At 44.5% G+C, this 26,016-nt stretch overlaps 1 protein-coding gene across 2 annotated transcripts in view; it reads left to right on the top strand.

The window, feature by feature from the left end:
• Positions 1–7,764, top strand: part of PLXNA4 (plexin A4) — a 504,022-nt gene extending 496,258 nt beyond the window's left edge. For both annotated transcript variants that reach the window (XM_071734217.1, XM_071734218.1), the window contains exons 31-32: positions 6,493–6,643; positions 7,330–7,764. In XM_071734217.1, the coding sequence (XP_071590318.1) occupies positions 6,493–6,643; positions 7,330–7,425 (247 nt within the window). In that variant the 3' untranslated portion in view covers positions 7,426–7,764. The remainder of the gene's footprint in view (positions 1–6,492; positions 6,644–7,329) is intronic.
• Positions 7,765–26,016: the final 18,252 nt, after the last annotated feature.

Raw genomic sequence — 26,016 nt, 5'->3', positions numbered from 1 at the left:
TGTCAGAAAACCCTGGGGGAATATATTTGTAATTTTCATAATTGAGAGACTGCCCACATTCTGGATCTAACCACCATTGTTTGGCATCCTGGGGCTCCAGGACTCTGTAGTCAATAGATGCTCAGTGCAGTGCTTGTGATGTCTGTCAGCCACTTTGCAGCTAGTTTTAAAAAGAGAGACAAATTGAACAAGTTCAATACATACACACACACACACCAAAAAAAAAAAAAAAAAAAAAAAAAAAAAAAAAAAAAAAAAATTACAAACTGCAGGCACCCTAATATTGTAAGTTATTGAGGTTTTTAAACAGAAACATGAGGGTGACTCCAAGGGCTTTCAAAGAGAGCAGCAAATGACAGGTGCAAATCCTGTCTCTACTTTAAAAAAATGCAGTCTTTTGTGTCTGCTTTCCCTGCCAGAAAGAAAGCTGAAGATATAACATACCAAGGGTCAAGGTAGGGGAGTGTTGCCAGGAGAGATAATAAAACCAGTGCTGGAAGGGGCCTCAGGAGGTCAACCCAACCAGCTCTTGCCTCAGGGCAGGATCAGCTTTGTTTAAAGCCTTCCTGACAGATGCTTGTCCATTCCTTTCTTAAAGGTCTCCAATGGCTGAGTCTCTGCAATCCATTCTGGTGCTTCCCTCTCCTTCCCATCGAGTGTTTTCCCTGCTGAGCAGCTAAAATCTCCCTGGCTGCAATTACAGCCCATGCCATCTCATTGCATCCCCAGGGCCGAGGGAGTACAGCTCATTCCCTGCCTCTCAGTTTTAGCTTTTGGTCTTGGTTGATGACAATTTGCTGACTTTTTATCTCAAAAAAGATCCTGATATTTTTCACATGGTGCAGGAGGTGAGATGCAAATCCATCTCTGCACAGCCTCAGGCACACACATCCTCTGCACTGAGATGATATATTAGATGGTTTCTTCTTCCAGAGGAACTACTTGTGAACCCATTCAGTCTTCAGCCACTGACTGAGTGCTGTCCAGCCATTCTCTATCATTCATAACGAGATGAAAAGCAGCAGGAAAAGCTGTGCACATGCAAAATACAAAAATTGGCCCATCTAGGGGATGCCCAGGCAGACAGAATCGTTCCCTCATCTTCTTGAAGGAAAACCTCTGGAAGAACTGACAGATCAGCAGCCAATTTTGGGGCCAATACTTTTTGCTCAGCCATTGTGCTACTCCTTCCAAAGTCCAATCAACATTTAACAGCCTGGTCTTGAACCCTTCTCCAAAATGGGATCAGTCTGGGCCAAAGCAGCTGTACCAGCACAACGTGATCTGTGTCAACAGAAGGGCTGATGGAGCATCCTTGCACTGCTTCACTTCATCCCATAACTGAGCCTGCTGCTAGGTTGTTCCCAAGCTTTCCTCCAGCTCTAGCAGTCCCCCAGCTCCCTTTCATGCATCTCTTCCACCATTAGTGGTCTGGCTAGAGCCAGCTATTCCAGAAACCCTAATTATGTTCTGGCTGTAATTGCGTCTGCAGCACATGGATTCGTTACGAGCTTTTCATATGCTAAAATGATTATTAATGAGTGCAGTCCCAACCCAGCCATGCTACAACAACAGCCAGGACAAAAAGAGCTTTTGGAAGGCAATTAGCTCCGTGCTAAGCTGTCTAAACCAAGGCCCTGCTGGAAAATTTCAGACTGGAGAGGAAACACTGGCAATATGATTTGTCTCTTCTTTTCTGATGAGTTAATGAGTTACTGAGTGGCAGCAGGCAGAGTCGTCCTTGCAAAACAGCTCCACTAAGGAGCCTTTTCTGGTTGGTACCAAAGGTGAGAGCATTTTCACCTGGCTAAACAGAGAGCAAGATGTATTCCCTTGTCACTGCTGTAGTGCTTTCCCTAGATAAATGAAAAAAGAACCAAACAGAGACCAGGGAATGAGGAGGATGTGAAAGGTACAAGAATAGTTATTTTAATACCTGAAGGAATATACAGGAACGATGGAAAGGGACTTTTCATAAGTGTCCAGCCATAGGACAAAGGGAGGCTGAAGGAGAAGAGGTTCAGATTGGATCTTAGGAAGAAGTTATTCAGGAGGAGGGTGCTGAGACTCTGGAACAGATTGCCCAGAGAAGTTGTGGCTGCTCCCTCCCTGGAGGTGTTCAAGGCCAGGTTGGATGAGGCTTGGAGCAACCTGGGCTGGATGAGAGGCATCCCAGCTCAAGGCAGGGAGCTTGGAGTAGGTGATCTCTAAGGTCCCTTCCAACCTAAGCTATTCTAAGATTCTATGATTTTATTTAGTGCAAATTTGGGCTGAGAGAAGAATTCATCAAGAACAGACCTGAGGAGAAGGACTTTGGGATGCTGGTTGATGAGAAGCTCAACATAAGCCATCAGTGTGAGTTTGCAGCTCAGAAACCAGCTGTGTTGTAGGCTGCATCAAAAGAAGTGTGTCCAGCAGTGAATATATTTCTCCCAATATCCAATCTAAACCTCCCCTGGCACAACTGGAGGCCATCTCTTCTTGTTCTATTGCTTGTTACTTGGGAGAAGAGGCTGACACCCCCACCACCATCACCATCACCACCACCACCACCATCACCATCAATCACCCTTCCCTTGCTCCAACCTCCTTTCAGGGAGCTGTAGAAAGGATGAGGGTCTCCCCTTGGCTTCCTTTTCTCCACCCTAAACACCACCAGTTCCCTCAGCTGCTCCTCATAAGAGGAGGTTCCTCATAGAACCTTCAACTGTTTCATTGTCTTTCTCTGGAAAGGCTCCAACACCTTCAAGTCCTTCTTGTAGTCAGGGACTATACCTTCTACTTTGGACTTTGAGTCCTGAACCTCTAGAGACAAACTAAGCTAAATTTGATCCATTTCTGCCTCCTTCAGAGGGAATTTGGCTTAGCCCTATCTCCTCAACCTCCTGCTGGCCAATGCAGCCCCTGGGGCTGTAGATTTGGAACTCAACAACCTATCCACTGCTCAGGTGTGATCCAGTGGCCATCATCTTAAGGGTGCTCCCAGGGGCAGCATGGTGAGACAACCATCTCCCTTTTCCCTTTTTGTTGCCTTTCAGCTGTGGGGGTGGAAGGAAGCAGCCTGGCAAAAGCTGCCCATGAAAATGTAAGGACCTCTGGGGATCCCTAATATCTTCAGAGTGGTTTTGAAGACATCAGGGATATGCAAATAGCAGCCAGGCCCTAAGTACTTCTGAGGATCTGGGCTCAAATAGAAGGTAAATGGAGACTCAGTAAGGATGTTGTCATCCTGTTGTCACTTGGATGCTTTAATATACACAGAATTTCTTCACATAGAGCAGTGATGGCTTCATTATAAACACTTCTGTGTAAATATGTCCTTTGGACACATCTAAGTTGTGATGGAAGGATATGAGAAAATCACAGAATGTTTAGGTTGGAAGAGACCTCCAAGATCATCCAGTCCAACATTTGACCAACACCATAATCTAACTACTAAACCATGTCCTTAAGGACCAGCTCCAAATGCCTTTTAAATACCTCCAGAGATAGTGAGTCCACCACTGTCCTGGGCCATTCCAATGCCTGACAACCCCCTCAGTGAAAAAATATTTCCTAAATAGCCTAAACCTTTCCTGGCACTGCTTACATCCATGTCCTCTGGTCCTATCACAATTTATTAAGGAGAAAGGATTCCACATCTCCAAGTCCTAGCAGCTGGATTTGCTTATTCAGACATGCCTTTTTTCCTCCTCTTTGCCTTTTTTTTTTTTTTTTTCCATAAACACACTTGCATGATACATTGGTTTTCAGGCACAGTGGGAAATGACTCCTCAAGTGTGTGTTGGCCAGGGAACTCAGGGAAATTGAGGACATTTTGGTGTAGTGTTGGGTAATGGCCCATGACCCCAGAACATTGAGATCACAACCTGGGAGTCTGTCATGGCTGGAGAGACATCCAAGCCCTTAAAGTCAAGTTCTTGCATCCTGTCCTTCTCTCTAAGGACTATTTTGGGTTGTTTTTTCATTGTTCAGATGAATCATGGGGGTGGGAAGATAGCCCTGCAGGCTGGAAAGGGACTGAGAAGCTTCCAGACCCTTGCGAGTCACAGCCCCAGGAGAGAATCACAGAATATGAGAGGTTGGAAGGGACCTCCAGAGATCTTCAAGTCCAACCCTCCATTAAGCATTGCTATCAAGTGAAAGGGAGACAGAAGAAACTTGGAGAAGCAGATGATACAACCCTTCCAGTGAAGAAATTTCTTTTAATATTCAATCCAAACCTCCCCTGGTACAACTTGAGTTCATTACCACTTGTTCCTTAGGAGAAGAGACCAACTCCCACCTCTCTCCAAATCTTTTCAGGGAGTTGTAGAGCATGAGAATGTTTCCCCTTAGCCTTCTTTTCTCCAGACTTAGCACCCCCAATTCCCTCAACCTCTCCTCATAAGCCTTGTGCTCCAGACCCTTCGTCTCCATTGCCCTCCAGCCCCTCAATGTCCTTCTTGTCTTGAGGGACCCAGAACTGACCCCAGGATTCAAGGTGCAGGGCCCAACACTTGGTTTTTTTGCAGAGGGTTGACCTCAGCCCATTTTTTTAGCCTATCCAGGTCCTTCTGTTACATCAACCCACCCCTGCAAACCCCAGATAACAACTGAGACCAACCCATTGCTGTAAATCAAGATGAGAATTCAGAGCACAAAACCAGACTGACCAAAGCTGGAGAGGTTTCCTCCCAGTGCTCTTTGCACTGAGCTGCTTTTCACAGGAGATTTCAGCAGCTGCTTGTCCCACTCTGTCATAGAGAGTATTTTCCCACTTGCCTGTCTGAAGGATCCTTATCATCCAGCACTTCAACGTCCAATTTCTCTGCAGTGGAAAACAGCTTCCATCTCAGCAGGTGTCTCAGAGCTGTTTACAGGACACCTGTCAGCTCTTTTGCCTCCCTGTCCCCTCTGCCTCCTAATTATGAAATTGTGGATTGCTGCAGCTCTGGGCTTTTTTTTTTTTTTTTTTTTTTTTTTTTCTCCTGCTTCTATTTTTTTTTTTCCTTGTGCACAAAATGTCAAATTGCAGAAATTAAAAATGTAAATGATGGTGTCTAATTAACCAGTTGACAGCAGAGCACAGCTGCGAGTGACAGTGACTGATTACCTTCTACAAACCTTGTCCTCCAAGACCTGCCTTACCCTGGGGACAAAGGACATTGCAAATAGCAACTGCTTTAAAGAGACATTGCTCTGCTGATGAAGCCTGCTGGGCAAGGGCTCTGGGGGTTCCATATTCTCTGGATCCCCCCCCAGTCCTCTTGAGCTCAGGAGGAATGGTGCTGACTTCTAACAAAAGCAAATTTTCCCCAGTCAGGGTTGGGATGGGAGTGTGGAAACTTTTTGGTACAAAATGATACCAGGCCAGCTTCAAGTATGGGGAAAAAGGGAGATGGTGAGCAGCTGAGGAGCTGCTGGGATGGACTGGATTCAGTGGGAAAGGTGGATGATGTTAGCAATCATAGATTCATAGAATTTTCAGGGTTGGAAGAGACCTTTAAGATCATCCAGTTCCAACCCCCCTCCCACAACTCCCACTAGATCAGATTGCTCAGAGCCCCATCCAGCCTGGCCTGAAAAATTTCCAGGGATGGGGCTTCCAGCACCTCTTTGGGCAACCTGTTCCAGTCTCTCACCACCCTCATGGTGAAGAACTTCTTCCTAACTTCCAATCTCAATCGCCCCTCCTCTGGTTTGAATCCATTCCCCCTGCTCCTATCACTCCCTGACATCCTAAAAAGTCCCTCCCCACCTTTCCTGGAGCCCCTTCAGATACTGGAAGGTTCCGATACGGTCTCCTGGGAGCCTTCTCCTCTCCAGGCTGAATAACCCCAACTTTCTCAGTCTGTCCTCATAGGAGAGGTGCTTCAGCCCTCTGAGCATCCTCGTGGCCCTTTTCTGGACATGCTCCAGCACTTCCATGTCTTTCTTATAATAGGGGCTCCAGACTGGACACACTATTCCAGGTGGGGTCTCACAAGAGTAGAGTAGAGGGGGAGAATCCCTTCCCTTGACCTTCTGGCCACTCTTCTCTTGATGCAGACCAGGATCTGGTTTGCTCTCTGGGCTGCAAATCAATGGGAATGGTGCAAGAAAGCATGCAAGGGTTTTCTTTGTCTACGGGAGAAAAATCCTGAGCTCTCAGTGGGCAGCAAGATCAGTGGAACCACTCTGTAGGACTGGAGGAAGGGCTGAAAGCCCTTGAAGGTGTAACAAAGGAACCTGGCACTTCTTTGATGGCATGGAGGATGCTCTTTGGAGTTTCAGTCTCCTAGTACAGCTAAGTGATTGCAACTGACAATTTAGGAACAGCAGATTACCTAATTTCTACTTTTGGCTGTGTCATTTCCCCTACTGTAGGAGAAGAACATGCCCAGGTATAGCAGTGATGCACCAGAAGAACCCGAGAGCACTGAATGTGTCCTTTCTCCACATTGCTGCTGGCTTTCAGATTTTGACTTCCTCTCTTTCCCCTCAAGAAACATCTGTATTTCTTTCTCTCAGGTACTATTCAGACATTGCCAAAATGCCAGCAATCAGTGACCAGGACATGAACGCATACTTGGCCGAGCAGTCCCGCATGCACATGAATGAGTTCAACACCATGAGTGCTCTTTCAGAGATTTACTCCTACGTTGGAAAATACAGTGAGGAGGTAAGAGCCTTGGAGGGGGATGACAAGTTCTGCAGGACCATGGGATGGCCCATCCATTCCCAGAGCCCAGCATGTGTCACAGATATCTATCTTCATCCTAAAGAGGGGAATGATGGACTTCAGGAGTGAAAAGCAAGTCCTAGGCAGGAAAGGAAAGGTCTTGGATTATCTGTCTCTCTAGTAATCTTCCATTGGGAACCCAGTTAGTTTTGTAACTTGTTATTGGTCATTCAGGTTCAGCTAGTTTGCAGTAGTTGATGGTCAGATGTTAGCTTGCTACAGAGGAGCCCAACATGAGCTCTCCCTTCTATGTGGCCAAAAGTTTTTTAAGTATATGTGCTCAGTGCCATTCCAGATATCCTAAATCACCCAAGAATGGACCTGGACACAGCACTTAAAGGTGAGCAACATGATTCTAGGTGTTGAAGACCAGGTGAGACCCCTTAAGGCATCTTAATTGCCATGGCAAGGTAATGAACAAAGCTACCAAGAAATAAGAATCCAAGATGAGAACTCATTTCACTGGTTGCAATTTAGAGGTCTGCATTTAGACCTGGGACCTACCTAAGCCTGGAACCTACCTTAGAGAAATATAACCCTCATCTGCTGCAATAAAGTGTTGGTATCAGTCATCTGGGGCCAAAAAAGTCAAAATCCCTCTGACTTCTTTCTCCCTTCTTTTCCAGATTCTCGGAGCCCTTGATCAAGACGACCAGGCTGGGAAACAGAAACTTGCCTACAAACTTGAACAAGTCATAACCCTCATGAGCATAGACAGCTGAGAACTGTCCTGCCAGGGACACCCTGGGAGGGATAAACCAAGTCGTGCCTCACTCAAGATCATCATCTTTACCAAGTGCAAGTTTTGATCAGCTGTAAGCAGAGTCACCTGATAAGAGCTCCTCTCTCTCTCTTTCTCATTTCTTTCTCTTTCGAAGTCTATGGACAGACAAAGCCCCAGGGGTTAAAAGAAAAACTACAGAGGAATCTTGGCTCCGGGGATATCAAGACATTTGGGTGGAGCTCTCCTTTTCACAGCTTCCCCTCTGCCTTTGCCCTAGAGAAAAACTATTACACACACAAACACACACACACACTAAAAAAAAAAAACAAAACAAAAACCAACCCACCCTACAAACCCTCCCCCATCATCACAGCATCACTCTGCAGATGGGAAATGGGGAGGTAACTTCTGTCATGCTGCTTTAACTGCCTTCCAAAGGCTGCTGTAGCCTCTGGAAAGGACATGGAAATGAACTCAGTGTTACTAAAAGTCTCCCCAAGGGGAAGGCAGCCTGGCTGCAGGGATCCTGGAGGGCAGGAGCAAATCGAGGTCCTCTCCTGCAGAGCCATTGCAACTCTATCTCTTGATAGTACCCACAGGGAGAGGAACCCCAAGGCTCTCCCCAAAAAATGCCACAGCTCCATTCAGAGTTGGACCACTGTGGCTCTTATCTGCCTGGGCAAAGAGTGATGTAGCTGCTCTTTTGGGGCAGGGGGAGGGGTCAAGAAGGGAGGAGGAGACCAATGCTCTCCTGCCCATGTGTTTCATAAGCTTATTCTTATTTTTCAAAGAGACCTGTGTCCCCCTCCATCTTTCCCATTGTGTCCTGTTGGTCATAGCACTGCAGAAAAAAAATGCTCTCTGCTCAGTGGCATTTTGTGGGTGGTGGTTCTGTTCCTTCTGGCAATGGACAGTGCAGCATCTCCCTCCTTCCCACATCAGCTTGGAAAGCAAGAGCCCTAAATCTCATTTTGTTCCAGGCAGGGAGCTTGGCCTCAAAAACCAACCAGAGGGATTTTTTTTTTTTTTTTTTAATCAAGATGTTCATTCTTTCCATTTTGTTTCCTCAACTGAACAAAACTGTTGTTTTCTCATGGTGGAATTATCAGAAGGATACTGAAGGGCTTGCCATGAAGGAAAGTGATGCATATGATTGGTAGTAAAACCTTGCTTCAAAGCCACTCTGAAGAGGAGATGTCACACATTTTGGATTGAAGATGTTGGAGGAAATCCAAATGAAACACTGCAAAATATTCTACCTAGATACCCCCAGCTGAACTACATGTCTTCTGGAGGTCTTTGAACAGCTCATCTGCCTTTTGATGCCAACTCCTGGCCTCTCCTCCATTCCTGTAACCCACAGGCCTTGCTGAAGGCACGGGTGCTGCCTGGGAAGGATTTGTTCTTTCTTTGCACTTCCTATTCCTTCAGAGATCACTATCACTGCAGGACAGTTGTGGGTGATTCCCTTGTCCTATCCTCTGTTCAGATCCTCCAGAACAACATCCCAACCCGTTTCACAGCCAACCAAAGAGGACTGAGCTCCTGCATTTCTTCTGCATTTGGATATTTCGTTCATACAGCTGCCAGCCTGGAGAACACCAAGGTTCAGTGTAGCTGGAGACCCTCAGGGTCTGGAGAACCTTGCACGTTGTACACCATGGAGGCAAGAGCTGAGTCTACATTCATCTCACCAGAACTGAACAGAGTTCTCTAGCAGATGGAGGAATGCCTTGGTACCATGGAGAATCAACCCACATCCATCTCACACCATCTTCAGAGCTACAGCTTGGATCTGTTTTGCACTTAGAGGGAGGAAGAGGTTAAAAAGAGGGTGTGTAAATCCATTACACGGTTTTGTTCATGCCTCTTGCTAGCAGACCAGAACCTCTCCAGAGTGATGGGTTATGAGTGCATCTAACAGGGGATGGGGTGCAACCAGGAGTCAGTCAGCAAGTGGGTTTCGTTCAGCCAAGCAGATACACGCACAGGCAAGTCTTTCTAAAACCATTTCAAGAACAACAGTCTAAACCTGGATGTGTCTGTGGGGAGAATATCACAAGATTCACACTGAAACAGCAAACTTAGGGACACGTCTTGGTTTTCAAACCCCAGACATTTCTCTCTTGATTATAATAATTATTATTATTATTATTTTGTGCGTGTGCGTATCTGTGTGTGTGTGTGTGTGTGCATCCTTTCCTTTCTAATTTTGCTTGTTTTCTGTTTGATTGCTGAGCTGATGGACTCATCACGCACCTTAAGGACATCTCAGCATTTTTAAGAGGCCTGTGTATTGGGGATGATTTGGGTTTGGTTGGTTCTGCCATGGTTTTGTTGATCCATTACTCAATGTCGGCGCATGTCCCAGATCCATTGATTATGGCTGTGAAAGTGGGGTGGAAGTCCCACCAGAGCCAGTGGTAAGAAAACTACAACAACAACACAAACACAGTATTTTTTATAAGTACATTAACAAAAAAAAAAAAAAAAAAAAAAAAAAAAAAAAAAGAAGGAAAATTAAAAATAAAAAAAAGACAAGAAAAAAAAAAAAAAAAAAAAAGGAAGAAACCAAAGGTTTTGACAAACAAAGTGCCACAAAGGATAAACATGGACCCTATTGTCATGCCTTGTACTCACAGCTGGATGGTAGGAGTCTTAAGGACAAAGAGCTGGCTTGGAGGGAAGTTGTTATGGGTGATGGGCTGTACTGCCTGGACATGCGCACATGAAAGGAAGAAGAAGCTGTTTTAAAAAAAAAAAAAAAAAAAAGGTATCAAAGTGAACTGATGTAATTCTGCACTGTTACTGAAGTCAGAGGAACACCACAGGGGAAATTTGAGACTCACCCTGTATCTTTTTGATGTTTTCAGGGCTGTGTTTTTTGTTTGATTATAGATGTTTTCCATGGTTATTGTTTTATTTCTTCTTGCTGGTACGGGGTTTTTTCATCTGCAAGGTTTATATGTATTTTTCAACAGAAAACTTGAACACCTCAGAGACACTGAGAATGAAACACTTAAGGGAAATGGGAAACACCATGACATTGGTGTCTTAAGCCTTCCCAAATTTCCCTTTAGGCATTTCCATTTTTTGCTGCACCCTCTTCTTTCCCTCATCCCTAGGATTTGATAGAAAAAAATCTGTATTTTGCTTCTTTTTCACTTCCTCCTTATTTCCCTATTTGGTTTACTTTGTTTGATGTTTGATTGAGCTGGGTTTGGTTTTTGCTTGGAAAATGTGCCAGAATTGTGACGTGTGGGCTTCCTCCCTTGCTCCCTTCAGTGCCCTCTCCATTTCCAACCAGTTTCCCAGCATCCCCCAGTCTATGAGAGGTCTTGGCATCTTTCTTCCCAGCCTCACCTGTTGAGCCAACTATTTTTTAAGTGCATGTAAAATACAACTAAAAACAAAGACACAAGCAGAAGAATGAGCCCTACTATAACATGGATCCTTTCTTTTCCTCTTCCTTTGGTTTGTTTCCCCCAAGCCTCCCTTTCCACACTTGACTAGAAATCCCCAATATGAGATATTTCACTCTGGTTTTCAAGCCACACAGAGAGAACTGGAGCCAAAGTCCCTAGAAGCCAATGGATAAGTGCCTGATATCTGAAATATGTCAGGCTGATCTTTATGGGTATTTTTTATGGGTGTTTTTCAAACAATCCACCAGGTCATGAGCTTTTGCCAACTGAGCCTTCCAGTGTTGTGGGAAAAATTGGGTGTTATCAGTAAGAAGGTGTTAGATTTGCCAACACTTGAACAGGCAGCAGAGGAGAACTATCAAAAAAGGAGAAATGTAACCATCCAAAGGAACCTTCCTGTTCCAACACACCCCAGTATTTCTCTTCCCACTTTTCATTCTGCTCTCAACATATCATGGTCCAATCCTGTATACTTCAACCTTGCTCTACTGGGTAAAAGGGTTGTGGCAATTTTCTCATCTGTAGTTTGACCATTGGAGTTCTCTCCTGATACTTCTTCTACATTGGAGACTATAAAAAAAAAAATAGTGATAACATGAAAAAGTTTTGCCAGCAGACTTTGGGTTGGTATTCCTGCTTTAACAGGAGATTCCCAAAGTTTCCATATCTTGCCCATTACTCCACAGGAAGGTGTTTATCATGAAGGGAAAGAGAAGAAGGAAATCACATGCTTGTCATGATTATTTTTAATGATGTTATTGAAAACTGATAGATAGAGTTTTAAGAGTCCAGCAGCCAATCTCACTGCTCAGTCAGCCAACAAAAAGACTACAAATCCCCTCCCTATTTCCTGAAGTCTGGGATTCCTCTGATGTAACAACCCAGGCACAAAACCACTAATAAATAGCAAGAGGAAAATTGTTTAAAAGTTGGCCATACCACAAAATGTAGATCTTTCCTTCCCCGAGGTTTTAGTGAAAAGCTTTGGAAAGAGACACTATTATCTGGAAGACTCTTCCCAAAGGAAGACTGGAAACCTGGAAGGATTGAGTCCCAGGGCTCCTCTCAGTGAGGCATACATCTGGGACCCCACAAAGGACCCTCAAATCCCAGGACCAACTCACACCAAAAAAAAAAAAAAAAAAAAATCTGGGCTGCTGAAGGTGCTACTGCCCCACATCACCAAGGTATCAATAAATCAAGTCATGTTTCACCCTTCCCAGCAGCCTGTAGAGGAGTTACTCATGAAAAAGATTCACCTGATAATTTGGAGATGCTCCTTGGCCCTGTAAAAGGAATGAAAGGGAGGGAAAAATCTGTTTCTCCTTCCCAAGCCCTTGGGGGAGGCTCTAATGTTTAAGAAGTTTGCACCTTCATAGAAATTTGTTGCTATCTGCTGTGGCCACTGCTGATGGGGGAAGATGCCACGACCAGATAAACACTTGCCCAGAACCCCAGCAGTCCCAACAAGGTGCTTTTAATTCCTTCTCCCTGGCTGAACATTTAGCTATAGAAGCCAGATAGAAAGGTGCATTATGGTCCCACCAGGTTTGGGTTTGGGTAGCTCCCCAAAAGTTGCATCCAGGACCCTTCAATGAGGAAATCAGGCTAAAAATCCAGCTGTCAATTCAGTGTTGTTGCTTAAACTCTTCAGATAACCTCCTCACCAGGGGACCCCAGGAAAAGGAGTCCCCTATTCTCCAAATTTCTCCAAACTGGGAAACATTCCCAGGACCATAGTAGGGTGTTTTTATGTTGATGGATACCTCACCGTGACATCTCTTTGGCAGAAAAATATTGGCACTGCCTCAGTGATGCCAGGACAATTTTCTCTCTGCATCTGAGGAGCAGAAAAAGTTATCCTTCAGGGTAGGTAGAGGTCTTGGGATGTTCTAGCTCTTGTCATCCAAACTTGGCATCCTGTGGAGCAGGCAACTGATGAACTCCATGAACCCCAACATCATGGTGTGAACCTCTGCCTCCTGGCCATTCACAACCAGAGTTTTCCTGCTTTGCCCCCAGTGCTGTTCCCATTGCAAAGTATTTTTGTTTGGTCCGTGGAATCCTGCAGTTTTCCCTCATTTCTACCACCTTCCTCCAAAAAAAAATTGTTGTCTTATAGAGGGTGACCTTTTTGTGGAGTAGAGATCTTTTTGTGAAAAGAGATCTTGTCATCCATGTTTTATTTGGGATGGCTCAGTTCACCACATTCTTAGAGAAGCATCCAAGGGGACACAGGCTTGCAGTGATGAATTAATTGGTAGAAAGATGTCATAAAAAAGGACAAATTACACTTGGAAAAAAGAAAGCCACCAAAAAAATACCCCAGCGAGGATATAAAGCTGCTTAGTCTAATCAAACTGTCACGTGTGTGATTTTTCTTGTTGTTGTTGTTGTTTGTTCATTGGTGCTTTTTTTGCTTTTTTTTTTTCTTCTTCTTCTTTTTTCCCTAAAAAAATGCTAATCTTCTGTTCTAAAAATGGAGAGTTTACCTCAAGAAATTCTTTCTGCTTGGAAACAAATCACCCCAAAAGACACTCGCAGCAGAGAGCAGCATGCAGGGAAGCTCAGTAAAGCAAACCTGGGTATAGAAAATGGGGAAAACCAGGACATTTAGGCTCTTTCAGCATTCCCTTCTCTTCCCCATGTGGTCTGGTGTGGCTCCTTGACTCCAAGGACAACATTTCCAAGTAGGAGAAGTTGCTGTTGACTTTCTGATAGAGCCACTTGGACAAATCAAGGCACATGTCCAAGCTCGTAGACCTTTCTGAGGTATCTTAAGAGAAAATTGGTTTTATTTAAAATTTCCATGCTTCTCTGTCTCCAGTCCCTGGAGAAAACCCACTTTCCAGCCCAGAGTGGGGTAAGGAAGCAGAGATTTTAGGTGCTAGCTAAATGCTCCCAGGGTTTTCCCCAAAGAATCAAGATGAGAGGCAACTGGATTATTAAATATGAGCCAGGCCCTCCCTAGTGTCTGACCCTGTGTTTTGGACATACACATGAGCCCAGAAGTCTCATTCTCTGTTTTGCTAAAGCTTCCACCTTAAACACAAAAATCAATGTAAAGACATATCCTTTCACTACAGTGTTACTAAAAGCCTCAAAGAGATGTCAAGACAGCATTAGAAAGGAGGTTGGGATCCTTTTTCTTAGGTTGTTGTTGTTGTTGGTTTGATTTTCTTTTGAATTGATCCTAGTTACAAATGAAATAAAATCTATACTATTTAAATTGGAATCCCATTGTTACTTGGTAAAGGCAAAGCTTCTGTACCTTTGTTATAATTAATTGTATACCTGTGTATGTAAATATAAGGCATTCCTATTTTGCAGTCCAGAACAAAAAGAAAAAAAAAACTTATTTGTAATATAGAATAAAGTTTATTAAAAAAAAAAATAAAGAAATAAAAATGTCCTGGGCTGTGATTGCTGCTTCTTGTGGCCAAAAGGAGCCAGAAGGAGAGAATTCCAGGGGACACATGAGATTGGAGACCATGTATATTTCTTTCCTTTGTGTTTCCTTCCTCCTTCCCACCACCCTCCTCTCTCTCTCCTCCTCTTTTCCTTCATATCTCTCACACACAAGAACCCATTTATTAGATTTATTTATTATTTATAGAAATTTTTCTGGAAATGTGGCATCCGGACAGGTTATCCCTTCCCATCTGCTTCTGGGGTCCCACCAGCTGTACATTTGGAAGATGAGTGACCAAGTCATGGATTCAGGGATGGCATTAAAGATGCCCCTTGAAAGCCCTCAGTGGGAGCCAACTTCTGACACCTTGCTCATGAAACTTCTTGTGAAGTAGCAATCATCACACTGGGTTTCAACCCTGGAAGAGTCAGAAGGAGTCTTAGGTGGACAGACACCTCACTCTGTTCACTTCTCTGTCCCCAAAATGTCCTGCCAGGCCTGTGGATTCTGCTGGGACAACCCTTGCTTGCTGCTTTCGTGGCTGGACATGGAAAAAGGGAGGAATAATCTGTCCTCAGTGCCTCTATGATTGTCTGGAGGCAGAAGATGGATGTATATCCTAGGATCAGTTGCTGTGGTCCTATCTGCAGCCTTCTTGCTGTCAGGCATGGTCCCTCTTCTCTGCATGAATATTCAAAGCTGGAAATGCTCCCCAGACATGAGAAATTCAACCTCCCTCCTTCCTCTGTCTCCTCCTCCTGCTTTCCTCCCACATGTGGCAAGAAGGAGTAGCTGGTGAAAATTCCCAATTTCTGGATAACTTAGCTTAAAGGGAGAGGGGAAAATCCAGTTTTCTTTTCCCACATCTGCTCCTGAACTGTGTTCCCCTTTCCTGACCTTCTATTTATTGTCTTATGAGACTGTCTTTTGCATGGAAATGAGTAAATCTCTAATGAAGAAGGTCAGATTCCCTGGGTCTGATGGAAGGTTTGGACAAACCTGGGTCAGGTTTGCTCTGCCATGACCCAGGTCTGTGAGGTTGAACACAGCATCCTCATCATGCACCCAAAGAAGAGGGAACTTCACCTGAGACCCCTCAGATGAAGGCAGCCTGGAAATAAAAGATTCATGGGGGAAATAAAAGATTCATGGGGGAAATTAAAGATCCATGGGTGCTTTTCACTGTCCCTGATCTCAAAAAAACCCCAAATACAAGCAAAGGTCTCTTCAGAGGTGGAAGGGGGACATGGTGACGGGGACCACTGAAACTGCCATCTCCCATAACTCTCATGACAATGAGATGAGGCAGAGGAGCTCAGAGCCATGAACCTGTCCCTTCTTTGTGTCCTGCACCCTCCAGCAGACCCATGGCTACTGCTGCACAAAGCCACCAGCCCCCCCCCCCTCCCCACAAAGCATGGACCAAGCTCTCATCCTCACTGTCCCCCCAAAACAGGGCACTTGGTGTTGGCAGACTCACCACCCTCCTCTGCTTCTGTATCCTCCTGGAATTTCCCATTATTCCCATCCTCCTGGTCCTGTGCCATTTCCTCCCATTGCACTTGAAAGAGAAAAAAAGTGAAGTCAGGGTTGCAAGCCAAGAGCTGGTGCTATTCCTATCGTGTTAGGGCTGAAGCTCTGTCACCCATCAAGAATGAGAGAGCTGGAAGGTTGTATGGGGTTTGCAGACCATGGTGTCAACATAAGGTTTGTGGAAAGCAAATGACTTTTTGCTGAACTTGAATCTGCAAGACACAGCTCAACGGAGAGCATCAAAACGAGGTAAGAAAGTGAGCTTCAGAAAAGGGAAGGAGTAAAACAAAATTCTGAGAGAATCATAGAATAATTTGGATTGGAAGGGACCTCTAAAGGTCACCCAGTCCAACCCCCTGCAGTCAGCAGGGACAACCCCAACCAGATCAGGATGCTCAGAGCCTCCTCTCCTTGAATATCTCCAGATATGAGGCCTCAACCACCTCCCTGAGCTATGTGTTTTTTCCATTTTTCCACTACCCCCATGGTAAAGAACTTGTTCCTAACATCCAATCTAAATCTACTTTTCTCTAATTTAAAAATATTGCCCCTCATCCTATCACTCCAGGCCCTTGCACACAGTCCCTCTCCAGCCTTCCTGTAGCCCCTTCAGATACTGGAAGGTCACTGTTAGGTCTCTCCAGAATCTTCTCTTCTCCAGGCACAAAAATCCCAGCTCCCTCATCCTGTCTTCATAGGAGAGGTGTTCCAACCCCCTGATCCTTTCCCTATCCCTCCTCTGGACCTGCTCCATCAGCTCCATGTCCTTCCTGTACTGGGGGCTCCAGACCTGGATGCAGAATTCCAGGTGAGGTCTCAGCAGAGCAAAGGAGCAGAATCAAGATTCCCCCAAGCGAGTGATCAGAGCTTTGGCAAAAGCTTTCAACAAGTGTCTGGGTACCTGGAGGTGAACAGCAACCACGTTCAGCTGTGGAAATGAGAAAGCTCTGCCCAGAGAGCACCCAGCAAAGGGAAAGTCCTTGTCACCCAAATGGGATGATGTCAGTCTGCCAGCACCTCCTCAGTCAGCCCCAGCCATGTGTTGCCTGTACAGACAGCACCCAGCACCCAGCACCCAGCACCCAGCACCCGACAGACCTCTGGCCAGCAGGGTGATGGCAGGAGCTAACATTAGAAAATTTGGTCTGCAAAGGAATACTTCAATTTTCAGGTATTCTGGATTATTAGTGTATTTACAGGAGAAAAAACAAAAATCAAAGAACAAAAAATACTAAAAAAACCCCCAAAAATCAAAAAAGAACAAAAAACCCAAACAAAAGCCCCAAAAAAACAACAACAAAAAAAGAAAACCACAACAAAACAAAAATAAAAAACAAACAACAAGCAAAACCAAAACCAAACAAAACCAAAAAAAATCAATCAAAACCAAACAAAAAACAAAAAGCAAAAGCAAAACTAAACCACACACAAAAAAAATCAATCAAAACCAAACATAAATCAAAAAGCAAAAAAAAACCAAAACCAAAACAACCAAAAAAAAACTTGTCAAAAACAAACCCAAACCAAAACCACAAAAACAAACACAAAACAAACCCAAACCAAAACAAAAAACGAGCCCAAAAACCCCAACCCAAACTAAAAACAAACACAAAAAACCAATTAAAAAAACAAACCAAAACAAAAATAATTAAAAAAACCACCGACAAAGAAAACCCAAACAACCCAAAAAGACCTCTAAAGAAAAGAATTATGAAGGCTTTTGAGTTTTGAGGGTTGTTTTTTTTTTTTAAACCTACAATGAAATCTCTCACAAAAATTTTCCTTCCAGACTAAGTGGTGGCACTTAACATTTTCACAAGAGCAGCTCAGGCTGAGTCTCTTCCAGACTTTGTATAAACAGAGAGAAAATGTCCCTGCAGAAATCACAGCTCCCAGGTCACTGAGACCAGACAGGAAAAGGAAGAGGTGGGGAGGAAACTGAGGCACGAGGAGGTGAAATCTGTTGCCTGCAATTCCACAGCAGCTCAGAGACAAAACCAGGGTTTTTTGTCAGTTTTTTTTCACCCAGCACCAGCCAACTCAGTGACTGCTTTTGCAATTGCACTCAGCAAGGTATTTATTGCATCTCTGTGACAATCCATGGTCAGGACCCACCTATGATCCTGCAGCTAAACCTCATGTGTGATAAGGACTGGACCCCCCTTTCCACTTGTCTTTGGTGCCAAGAGCAGGAAAAAACACTGAGTAACAGAGTAACTATTTTTACAAGAAAAAAACCCAAAAAACAACCCACCCCAACACCCTTCCAAGCATTAACCAGGGCTGCAATTACTTAGCACAACCAAAAGATTCTGGGCTTGTAACTCCCTGGTGACAACTGCAAGCTCCAAATGTTTGGTTTTAAGAGGTTTACATGTGTGGGCTTGCTACTACTTGGTGGAGAATTTACCTGTTGATTCCACAAGGGCTGCAAGAGTAGGAGTGAGGAAAAAAAAAAGCAAACCCTTCAGCATGGATCTGTCTGTAGCAGGAAAGGACATCAGTCTGGTGCTTGCTGGGGTGCTGGAGATCTTGATGGTCCTCAACTCAGGTCTTGTTGTCTGTATTTTAAACTGCAGGACACAGACAGCACAAGCATCAGCTGCTTCCCATGGAGAGGATGATCAGACATTGGAATGGAGGAATGTCCCAGTTTAACACTGGTCTGGCAATTAAACTGAATGCCAGATGCTGTCTGTTATTCCCCCTCTCCTCCCTGATAAAGAAAGGAGAGAGAATAAGGGAGAGAGACTGATGGGTTGGAAACTAAACTACACAGCTTGAATGGAACAGGAATGAGAAATAGGAAAAATGACTAAATCTATACAAATCTACAGGAAAATTGATGCCAGGTTCCTCCCCCCTTTCCCCCAGGAACTCTCCCATCCCCACTGAGGCTGCAGGGCAGCCCTGGGAAAGTCCAGGCTGGAATCCTGGGGTCAGGAGCAGTTGGGAGCTGGAGGCAGGAACACACAGATTCAGGCTGGGATGGATCAGGAGCAGAGGCAGAGGAAGGGATGGAATCCTCCCAGGATGCTGAAGCAAAGAGGGAGAGGGGAAGAAGGGGAAGCAGGAAGGGCTTTGAGCCTGGGGATCCCTCCAATTTCTCCTGAGGATGAGGTGGATGGGATGGAATCCTCTGTTTGGTCAATTCTGGTCATTTCTCTTGTCTGTTCCTCCCCACAGGAGGGTTTCAGGTGTGACCTCGATTCCTTTTCTCCTTCTGGAGGGCAAAATGTTCCTCAGAGCTGAGCAGTGTCCTTGGCTCTGCAGCCCATTCTCCAGCAGTAACTATAACCATGGAGTGGGCTCAGTCCCAGCAGCAGCCACTGACTGAGAAACTTGCTGTGAATTTCAGCAAGTGCAGCTCCTGACAAGAGACTGAGCTGAAAGCCAAAGTACAAGACAGAAAATCCCCTTTATCCTGGCCCAAACTAGGACAACTGCCCAGGGAAGAGGTGGAATCACCATCCCTGGAGGTGTTTAAGGATGTGGCACTGAGTTCCATGATCTGGCTGATGTGATGATGTTTGGTCATAGGTTGGACCTGATGACCTCAGAGGTCTTTTCCAACCTCAATAATTCAGGGATTCTCCTTGTTTCAGCATCTGAAATGAATCTGTTCTTCTCCCAGATGGGCTGAGTTGGGTTTATAAAGCCAGGGAGCCATCCACAAAAGAAGAAGGAACCATCCTGACATCTCTTCACTAATATCATTGGTGTTTCTCTGTCTACGTTGGATTCCCCCACCCCCACACTACATTTCAAAGCTTTCTTCTTAAAAGGTTTCCACAAGAGGTAATGTCATTTTCCTGAACCTCACTCCATCCCCAGCATCAGCAACATCCCCCAAGTACCTCTCCAAAACTTGGCAGGGACAGGGCAGGGGACAAAGCTCTCAGGGGAGAGCTAGGAGCTGGTCTGCAGCTCAGTTTCCCAAAGCAATCCCAGATGTCAGCTGGGAAGGACTACTTCCAGCAACCTGGAGAGCATTCAATTTGCCTTTATTATTTCCCCATTCCCTCACCCTCTTTCTGACACTTCACAGATTTGGCTGCCTGCATCCCATTAGCTCTTTTCCTTGCCAGTCCCCTCCCTGGGGGTTTTCTGGTTCAGCTGAGTATAACTCCAGCATCAGCTCTTTTCTGCCCACTGGGTACCACTTCTCCTTTTATCTTTGATTCCAGCCTCAGGTTTGCTACACTCATCCAAGTGGGGAGAGTGATGGGGACCATTGCTCATTGAGTTATGACCTGCAAGCTCCAGTGTCCAGGTGTGCCAGCACATTGCACTGGCAGAAAAGTGATTATGGGACCAGGGTGGTTTTATTCAGAGCCAACCTAGTAAGATGGCTGCAAAAAATCCCCTTTTCTTTTGCTGGGGATTTATGTGAGTGGCTAGGGAGGTCTTCTTTTCTGCTAGTGGTCCTGTATCCCTGCACCCATGAAAAACTCACCCATGAAAAAATGGGCTTTTCAGGATGAGATTCATAGCATCACAGAATGGTTTGGGTTGGAAAGGACCTTCAAGCTCATCTAGTTCCCACTTCACAGACACCTCTCACTAGACCAGATTTCTCCAAGCCCCATCCAACCTGACCTTCAACACTTCCAGGGATGGGGAAGCCACAGCTTCCGTGGGCAACTTTCACCAGGGTCTCACAGCAAAGAATTTTTTCCTAATATCCAATCTAAATCCTCCCTCTTGCAGTTTGAAACCATCCCCCCTCTTCCTACCACTCCATGACCTTGTTAAAAATCCCTCCCCAGCTTTCCTGTAGCCCTTTCAGGTATTAGAAAGCTTCTAGAACATCTCCCTGGAGCCTTCTCATTGTAACCTTGATAGTAAAAATAGATCAGTGAAAACCAAAGGCAAATGCTTGTTTCCTCTTGCTGCCCCTCAGGAGGATGGAGGAAGTGAGCCCAGCTGTGGATGTGTCTTCCTAAAGCCAGGTGGGATGAATCCCACCAGTGGGTCTGCTTTGACCTTTCCCCTTGTAATGGTTTTAGGGAAAAAATTGTCTCTTGCTGTATAGACAGCAGAGCCCTGAACTCCTCTGTGGTGTGTTGTATGTTCCCACAAGCCAGCAAGCACCTGGGAGGAAAGCAGGAATCAATTTGGGCTTTGCCTTCAGCTATGATGTTCAAAGGAAAAAAATAATAATAAAAAGGAGAATAAATGCTTTGTTTTTTTATTATTATTTGTTTCTTTGAATTTCCTGCCTTCTCATAAATCCTAATGGGAAATGTACTCACTGACCTAATAACTCCCCAAACTAAACCTGATGCCAAGACATCTCCACAGGCCAGCTATCCTTCAGTACACCATATGGGATGCAGCCCTTGTTCCTACAACCCAGGCAAGTAGGTCACCCATTAGTCACAACTGGTGACACACAAACATTTTCTGGGTGGGATCATGGCAAGCAGATAACACCTCCAGGCACGATGGTTTTCCTGGCTACATCTGTGCTAGTAAATAAAAGGAGGCCAAGGTGGAGCATCAAGCACTTTGTGGAAATTGTCCATGATGTTTAGATGTTTGCATGGCCCCCAGAATAATTTTGGACAAACCAGCTCCCAGAGAATGCCCAGGCACAGCTTGGGATGAGCACTTGTCAGGGTTTAACGCTGGCCCGGCAATTAAACTGAGCAACAGACGCTCTCTATTAATCTCTCTCTCCTCCCTGATAAGAAAGGAGAGAGAATAAGGGAGAGAGACTGTTGGGTTGGGAACTAAACTACACAGCTTTAATGAAACAGTAATGATAAATAGGAAAAATTAATAAATATATACAAATATACAAGAAAATGGATACCACGTTCCTCCCCTCTTTCCCCCAATAGCTCTCACGTCACCACCGAGGCTGCAGGGCAGCCCTGGGAAAGTCCAGGCTGGAATCCTGGAGTTGGCAGCAGTTGGGAGCTGGAGGCAGGAACACACAGATATGGGCTGGCACGGATCAGGAGCACAGGCAGACGAACGGACAGGATCCTTCCAGGATGCCGGGGCGAAGGAAAAGGGAAGCAGGAAAGGCAGGAAGGGCAGGCAGCTGGAAGCTGGAAATCAGGAAATCTGGCTTGGCCCTTGTGATCCCTCAAATTTATACTGAGGATGACATATATGGGATGGAATACTCTGTTTGGTCAATTCTGGCATCTATCTTGTCCGTTCCTCCCCAAAGGAGGGCTGCAGGTGGGACCTCTTTATGTTTTCCTCAGAGCTGAGCAGTGTCCTTGGCTCTGCACACCAGTCTCTAGCAGTAACTATAAACATCAAGTGTTATCAGTCCTAGAAACACACACTGTCTGAGAAACTTGCTGTTAATTTCAGCAAGTACAACTACTTACAAGAGACTTAGCTAAAAGCAAAAGTACAAGACAGAAAATCACCTTTATCCTGGCCCAAACCAGGACAGCACTAACCAGGGATTTTTTACTTTCCTGGATAAAACTGCACCCAGTCTGGCTCTCTTTGCCCTGCATGCTCTTAGGCAGAGTTTGGTTTTTTTTGCCAAATACACAGAATTAAACCAAAGGTGTATTGGCAAAAGGCTCTACTGGTCCAGGAGATGTTTGTAATAAAACATTGGATGAGCAGCTACTTTAGAAGTTCAGCCTTTTATGATTTTAAGATTTGATGCTGACCCATCCTTGGCTTGTAGGTGGAGATAGGAGAATGGGCCCTAAAAACTGCTTATGGTTGGGTTTGGAGTTAGTTTTGAGTTTTGAAACACAGCCTTTCAGGACTGAGAGATAATTCCAGAGAGAAATCTACCCACAGAAACAAGTGAGACTTTCCAGGACATCCCCACTTTTTCCCTCAGACACTGCTGACTGGCATCAAGTTAGTCCCCTGCCCAATTTGATGAACTCTTTTCTGGGGGAGCACCAGAGAACAACCCCAGAGGTGCTCTCAGGACCTGTTCTTGTTTGTGATATTACAAGAGAGATCTGCAGGGATGGATATGAGCTAAAACTTATGTCCTGAGTTAGGTCCTGTGGCCCTGAGTTGTGCCAGACAGCTTCCAGCATCTTGATGTCACCAAATGGAAAACATCCAGAGTTCAGGACACCAGGGTCACCTTGATGGCCCTGATGTGTCTCTGGTCCTATATTCTTCTTTCTTTTTGATGGATGCCTGTGAATAAAAGAAGGCTGCAGACAGTAATCTGATTATGACAAAGTTACCTAAGTCTGCTCTTTGCTTTCACAGTACCCAAGCCAACCAAAAATGTCCTTGCCAGGGAAACTGTCTCATAAACTTGCCCTGCTTTGGATTAGCAAAAGCAATCTGATTAATTCCCCAGCAGGGGCAAGATACAACACGGAGCTCAATCTCAGCTACCACATCAGAGACCTCCAGTGAATTAGATCCAGAAGAGGCAGCTGTGAGTTATGGGGCTGGAATTCCATCAAGGGCTTCTGGGGAGGTCATAAACCACCAAACAGCTCTTGCAACCTTCCCCCCCCCCCCTCTTCCCATCCACCATCCACAAATAGAATTATAGCCCCATAATTCAAGTGGGGTCTGTTTGTCTGCAAAATGACAAATGCAAGGAGCCATGTGTGGGGGTGTCAGGCTGTAAACCCATTCATTTTTCCTGCCATTCTTCCATCTCCCACTTCACAGGATGATGCTTCCAAGTCTTCACCCAGCTCTCACTTTCTCTCCACCCATCCTATCTTGTTCCTTTTATCTCCTCCCTCCTTCCTTTCCTGCTTAACAGAGACATAAAAGCTGTTTTGCAGACCAACCCACCAGTCAGCCACTCACATCCAATCCTCTTCCCTTCACCCTGGAGAGTAAAATCAACACTCAGTCTGCTTCTCACTCCTTTCTGGCCACAAACCATTCCCTAGTACGAGCCACGTTGCAAACATCTAACTCACTTTAAACTTCCTGAATGAAAGGGCTGTCCTGGGTCTTTTCAACTTGGGCCAAAATAGCTCGTTTCCCTTAATTGCATTCTTTGAGGTTTTTAGGGGATAAGAGCACTCCACCCCTTTATTAATTTTTGTTGGCATTTGCACGCAGACATTCAGCTTGCAAAACAGAAAACCAGTCTGGAATATTTCAGTGTTACATATTAGAAAAACTTAAGTGATCCCAACCTGGGGCTGTCTCTGGGCCATTGTGGGCAGCTTGAACTTCAGAGGTGGTCCATGCTTCCCAAAGTTTGCCTACAATGCTTGGTAAAAACCCAACCTGTGAATCCCTTGGAAGTAAGAGCTGGCAAGCATCATAAAGTACCCTCAGCAAAAGTTCAGAAAGAGGAAACTAAATCCTGAGTGAAAAGCTGGATCTTCCAGAAAGGAAGAAATTTCCTAGGGTCAGACACAACGTGGGGAATGGAACTTGCTTGGGTTATGTGTTAGATCATACAACCTCTTCTTAAAGATCAGCTGGCCAGTGTGCTGAAAAAAAAAAATGGGCTTGAGACCTTTCCAATTATATGAATATCCACTATTCTCCTTCCTCCAGAACATTTATAACTCACCTAATCTAGGAATTTGATGTGATCAAGAAGCATAACCTGGAAGTGCTGGAGATCCATACATGAAAAGTAGCAGGGCACCATTTCTCAGGGATTTCTGTGCCTTATCTGTCATATTCATTATTCTTCAGATATTTTATGATATAAATGATCACAAACTCCCTTTAAGTCAGGAGGGAGCTGTACCAATGTCAAACCACAGCAAAAAATCAGTAACATACTTGTCATATTTATTTAAGCTGAGATGGTTTATGTGCTTATTAGAATTTAAAGCTTAAAAACCAAAAAGGTTCATGTTGCTCTGACTTTGGCACCATCTCCAGATCCCATGGAAAGGTTTTCCTGACAAGAAGTGACAATTTTGAGAGTATCTTGTGTTACTCACTCTCATAACTCAGTCTTGGCACACTTGAGAATATTTTTCATCAAATAAAAATGCTCCAGTGCAAAAACACTCTCAGGGTCACACATGAGCATGAAAATTTGATAAAAAGAGAATAGGCATCAACTTGGAAAAGGGATCCTGATTTCAAGCTTTTAAATATCCTCCTACAGACTTTTTTTCCTAGTTTTTCCTTTTCCAGGATGGCAAAGTTTGCCATCTGAATTTCTGCTTCCTTAATCAGATGAAGTCCTTGAGGATTGGGGTTTGTTGGGGGATTTGGTTGGTGGGTTTTTAGGCTCTGTCTTCTGTCCATCTCTAAGAAGTTGCCTCTCATGACACCCCAGTGTCTTCCTGCTCCTTCCTTGAAGCTTATTGGATGTTCTTCCAAGCAGCCTCATGGAGATAAAGAGAAATCACACACTACAATTTAGAGGGCAAAAGGAGGGAAAAAGAGAGACAGAGAAAGAAATTGATGGGGAAAGGAATAGGAGCCATATTTGGTACTCATTTCAGTAAAATCTGAAAAGTTACGAGGCAAAATATATGCAAAAAACCCACAAAAAAGCCCCCAAAACAAAACCAAAAACCAGATTAAAAATACTTCAGTCTTTCAGAAAAGCCAACTCGTGGTAAAGCAATGAGTGCCTTGGTGAATCCCAGCAGAAAAATATTGTGCAAGCTGTATTGTGCCCCATGATGAGCATTGTGGTGTTTCATATATATGTATAAAGTCCTTAATTACTAAGATTACCCTATGTAATATTTGACAATTCTCTACCTTTGGGAAGTTGATTGTAAGGGAAAGGAACAAAACGTTGTTCCAGCTTTCCATCCTGGGGAATTGCCTCAGAGGTTTCCTTACATTTATTTTTTTGTCTTGGTATTTCTTACCCTCTTTGCAAAACCTTTCATTATTCTTCCTAAGGACAGAGTTTCAATTAGCAGTAGGATAATGCTATCATCAGGAGTCACTGAATATCCTTGGAGATAAATCTAGCTGGGACTTGTCAGTGGAGTATCTGAAATAGTCTGACAGTAGAGGTCCTGTGAAGCTTAGATTGTTCTTTAAGAAAAAAAAAACCAAAACAAAAAAAAATCAGTTTTCCTTTCAGAAAGGGAATGAGAGGAGTGGGAAGGAAGTTGCTTATTGAATTGCTATGTCCAACCACAAGAGAGGATGATGAAAGAAAAGAGGCAGAATATGAAGCACACCCAAATTGCTGGATCTGACAGAGAAAATGTCTAGAGAAACTTGCAGGTGTAGTCTCTAACCACCTTTAAGCTTGGTAGATATTGTCATCAGATGACTGGAAGAGTTTCTTGTTGAACCATCACTT

Source organism: Heliangelus exortis, chromosome 1 (genome assembly GCF_036169615.1).
Source record: "Heliangelus exortis chromosome 1, bHelExo1.hap1, whole genome shotgun sequence".
In the NCBI taxonomy this organism is placed as follows: Eukaryota; Metazoa; Chordata; class Aves; order Apodiformes; family Trochilidae; genus Heliangelus; species Heliangelus exortis.
This window is presented reverse-complemented; position numbering and strand designations above follow the sequence as displayed.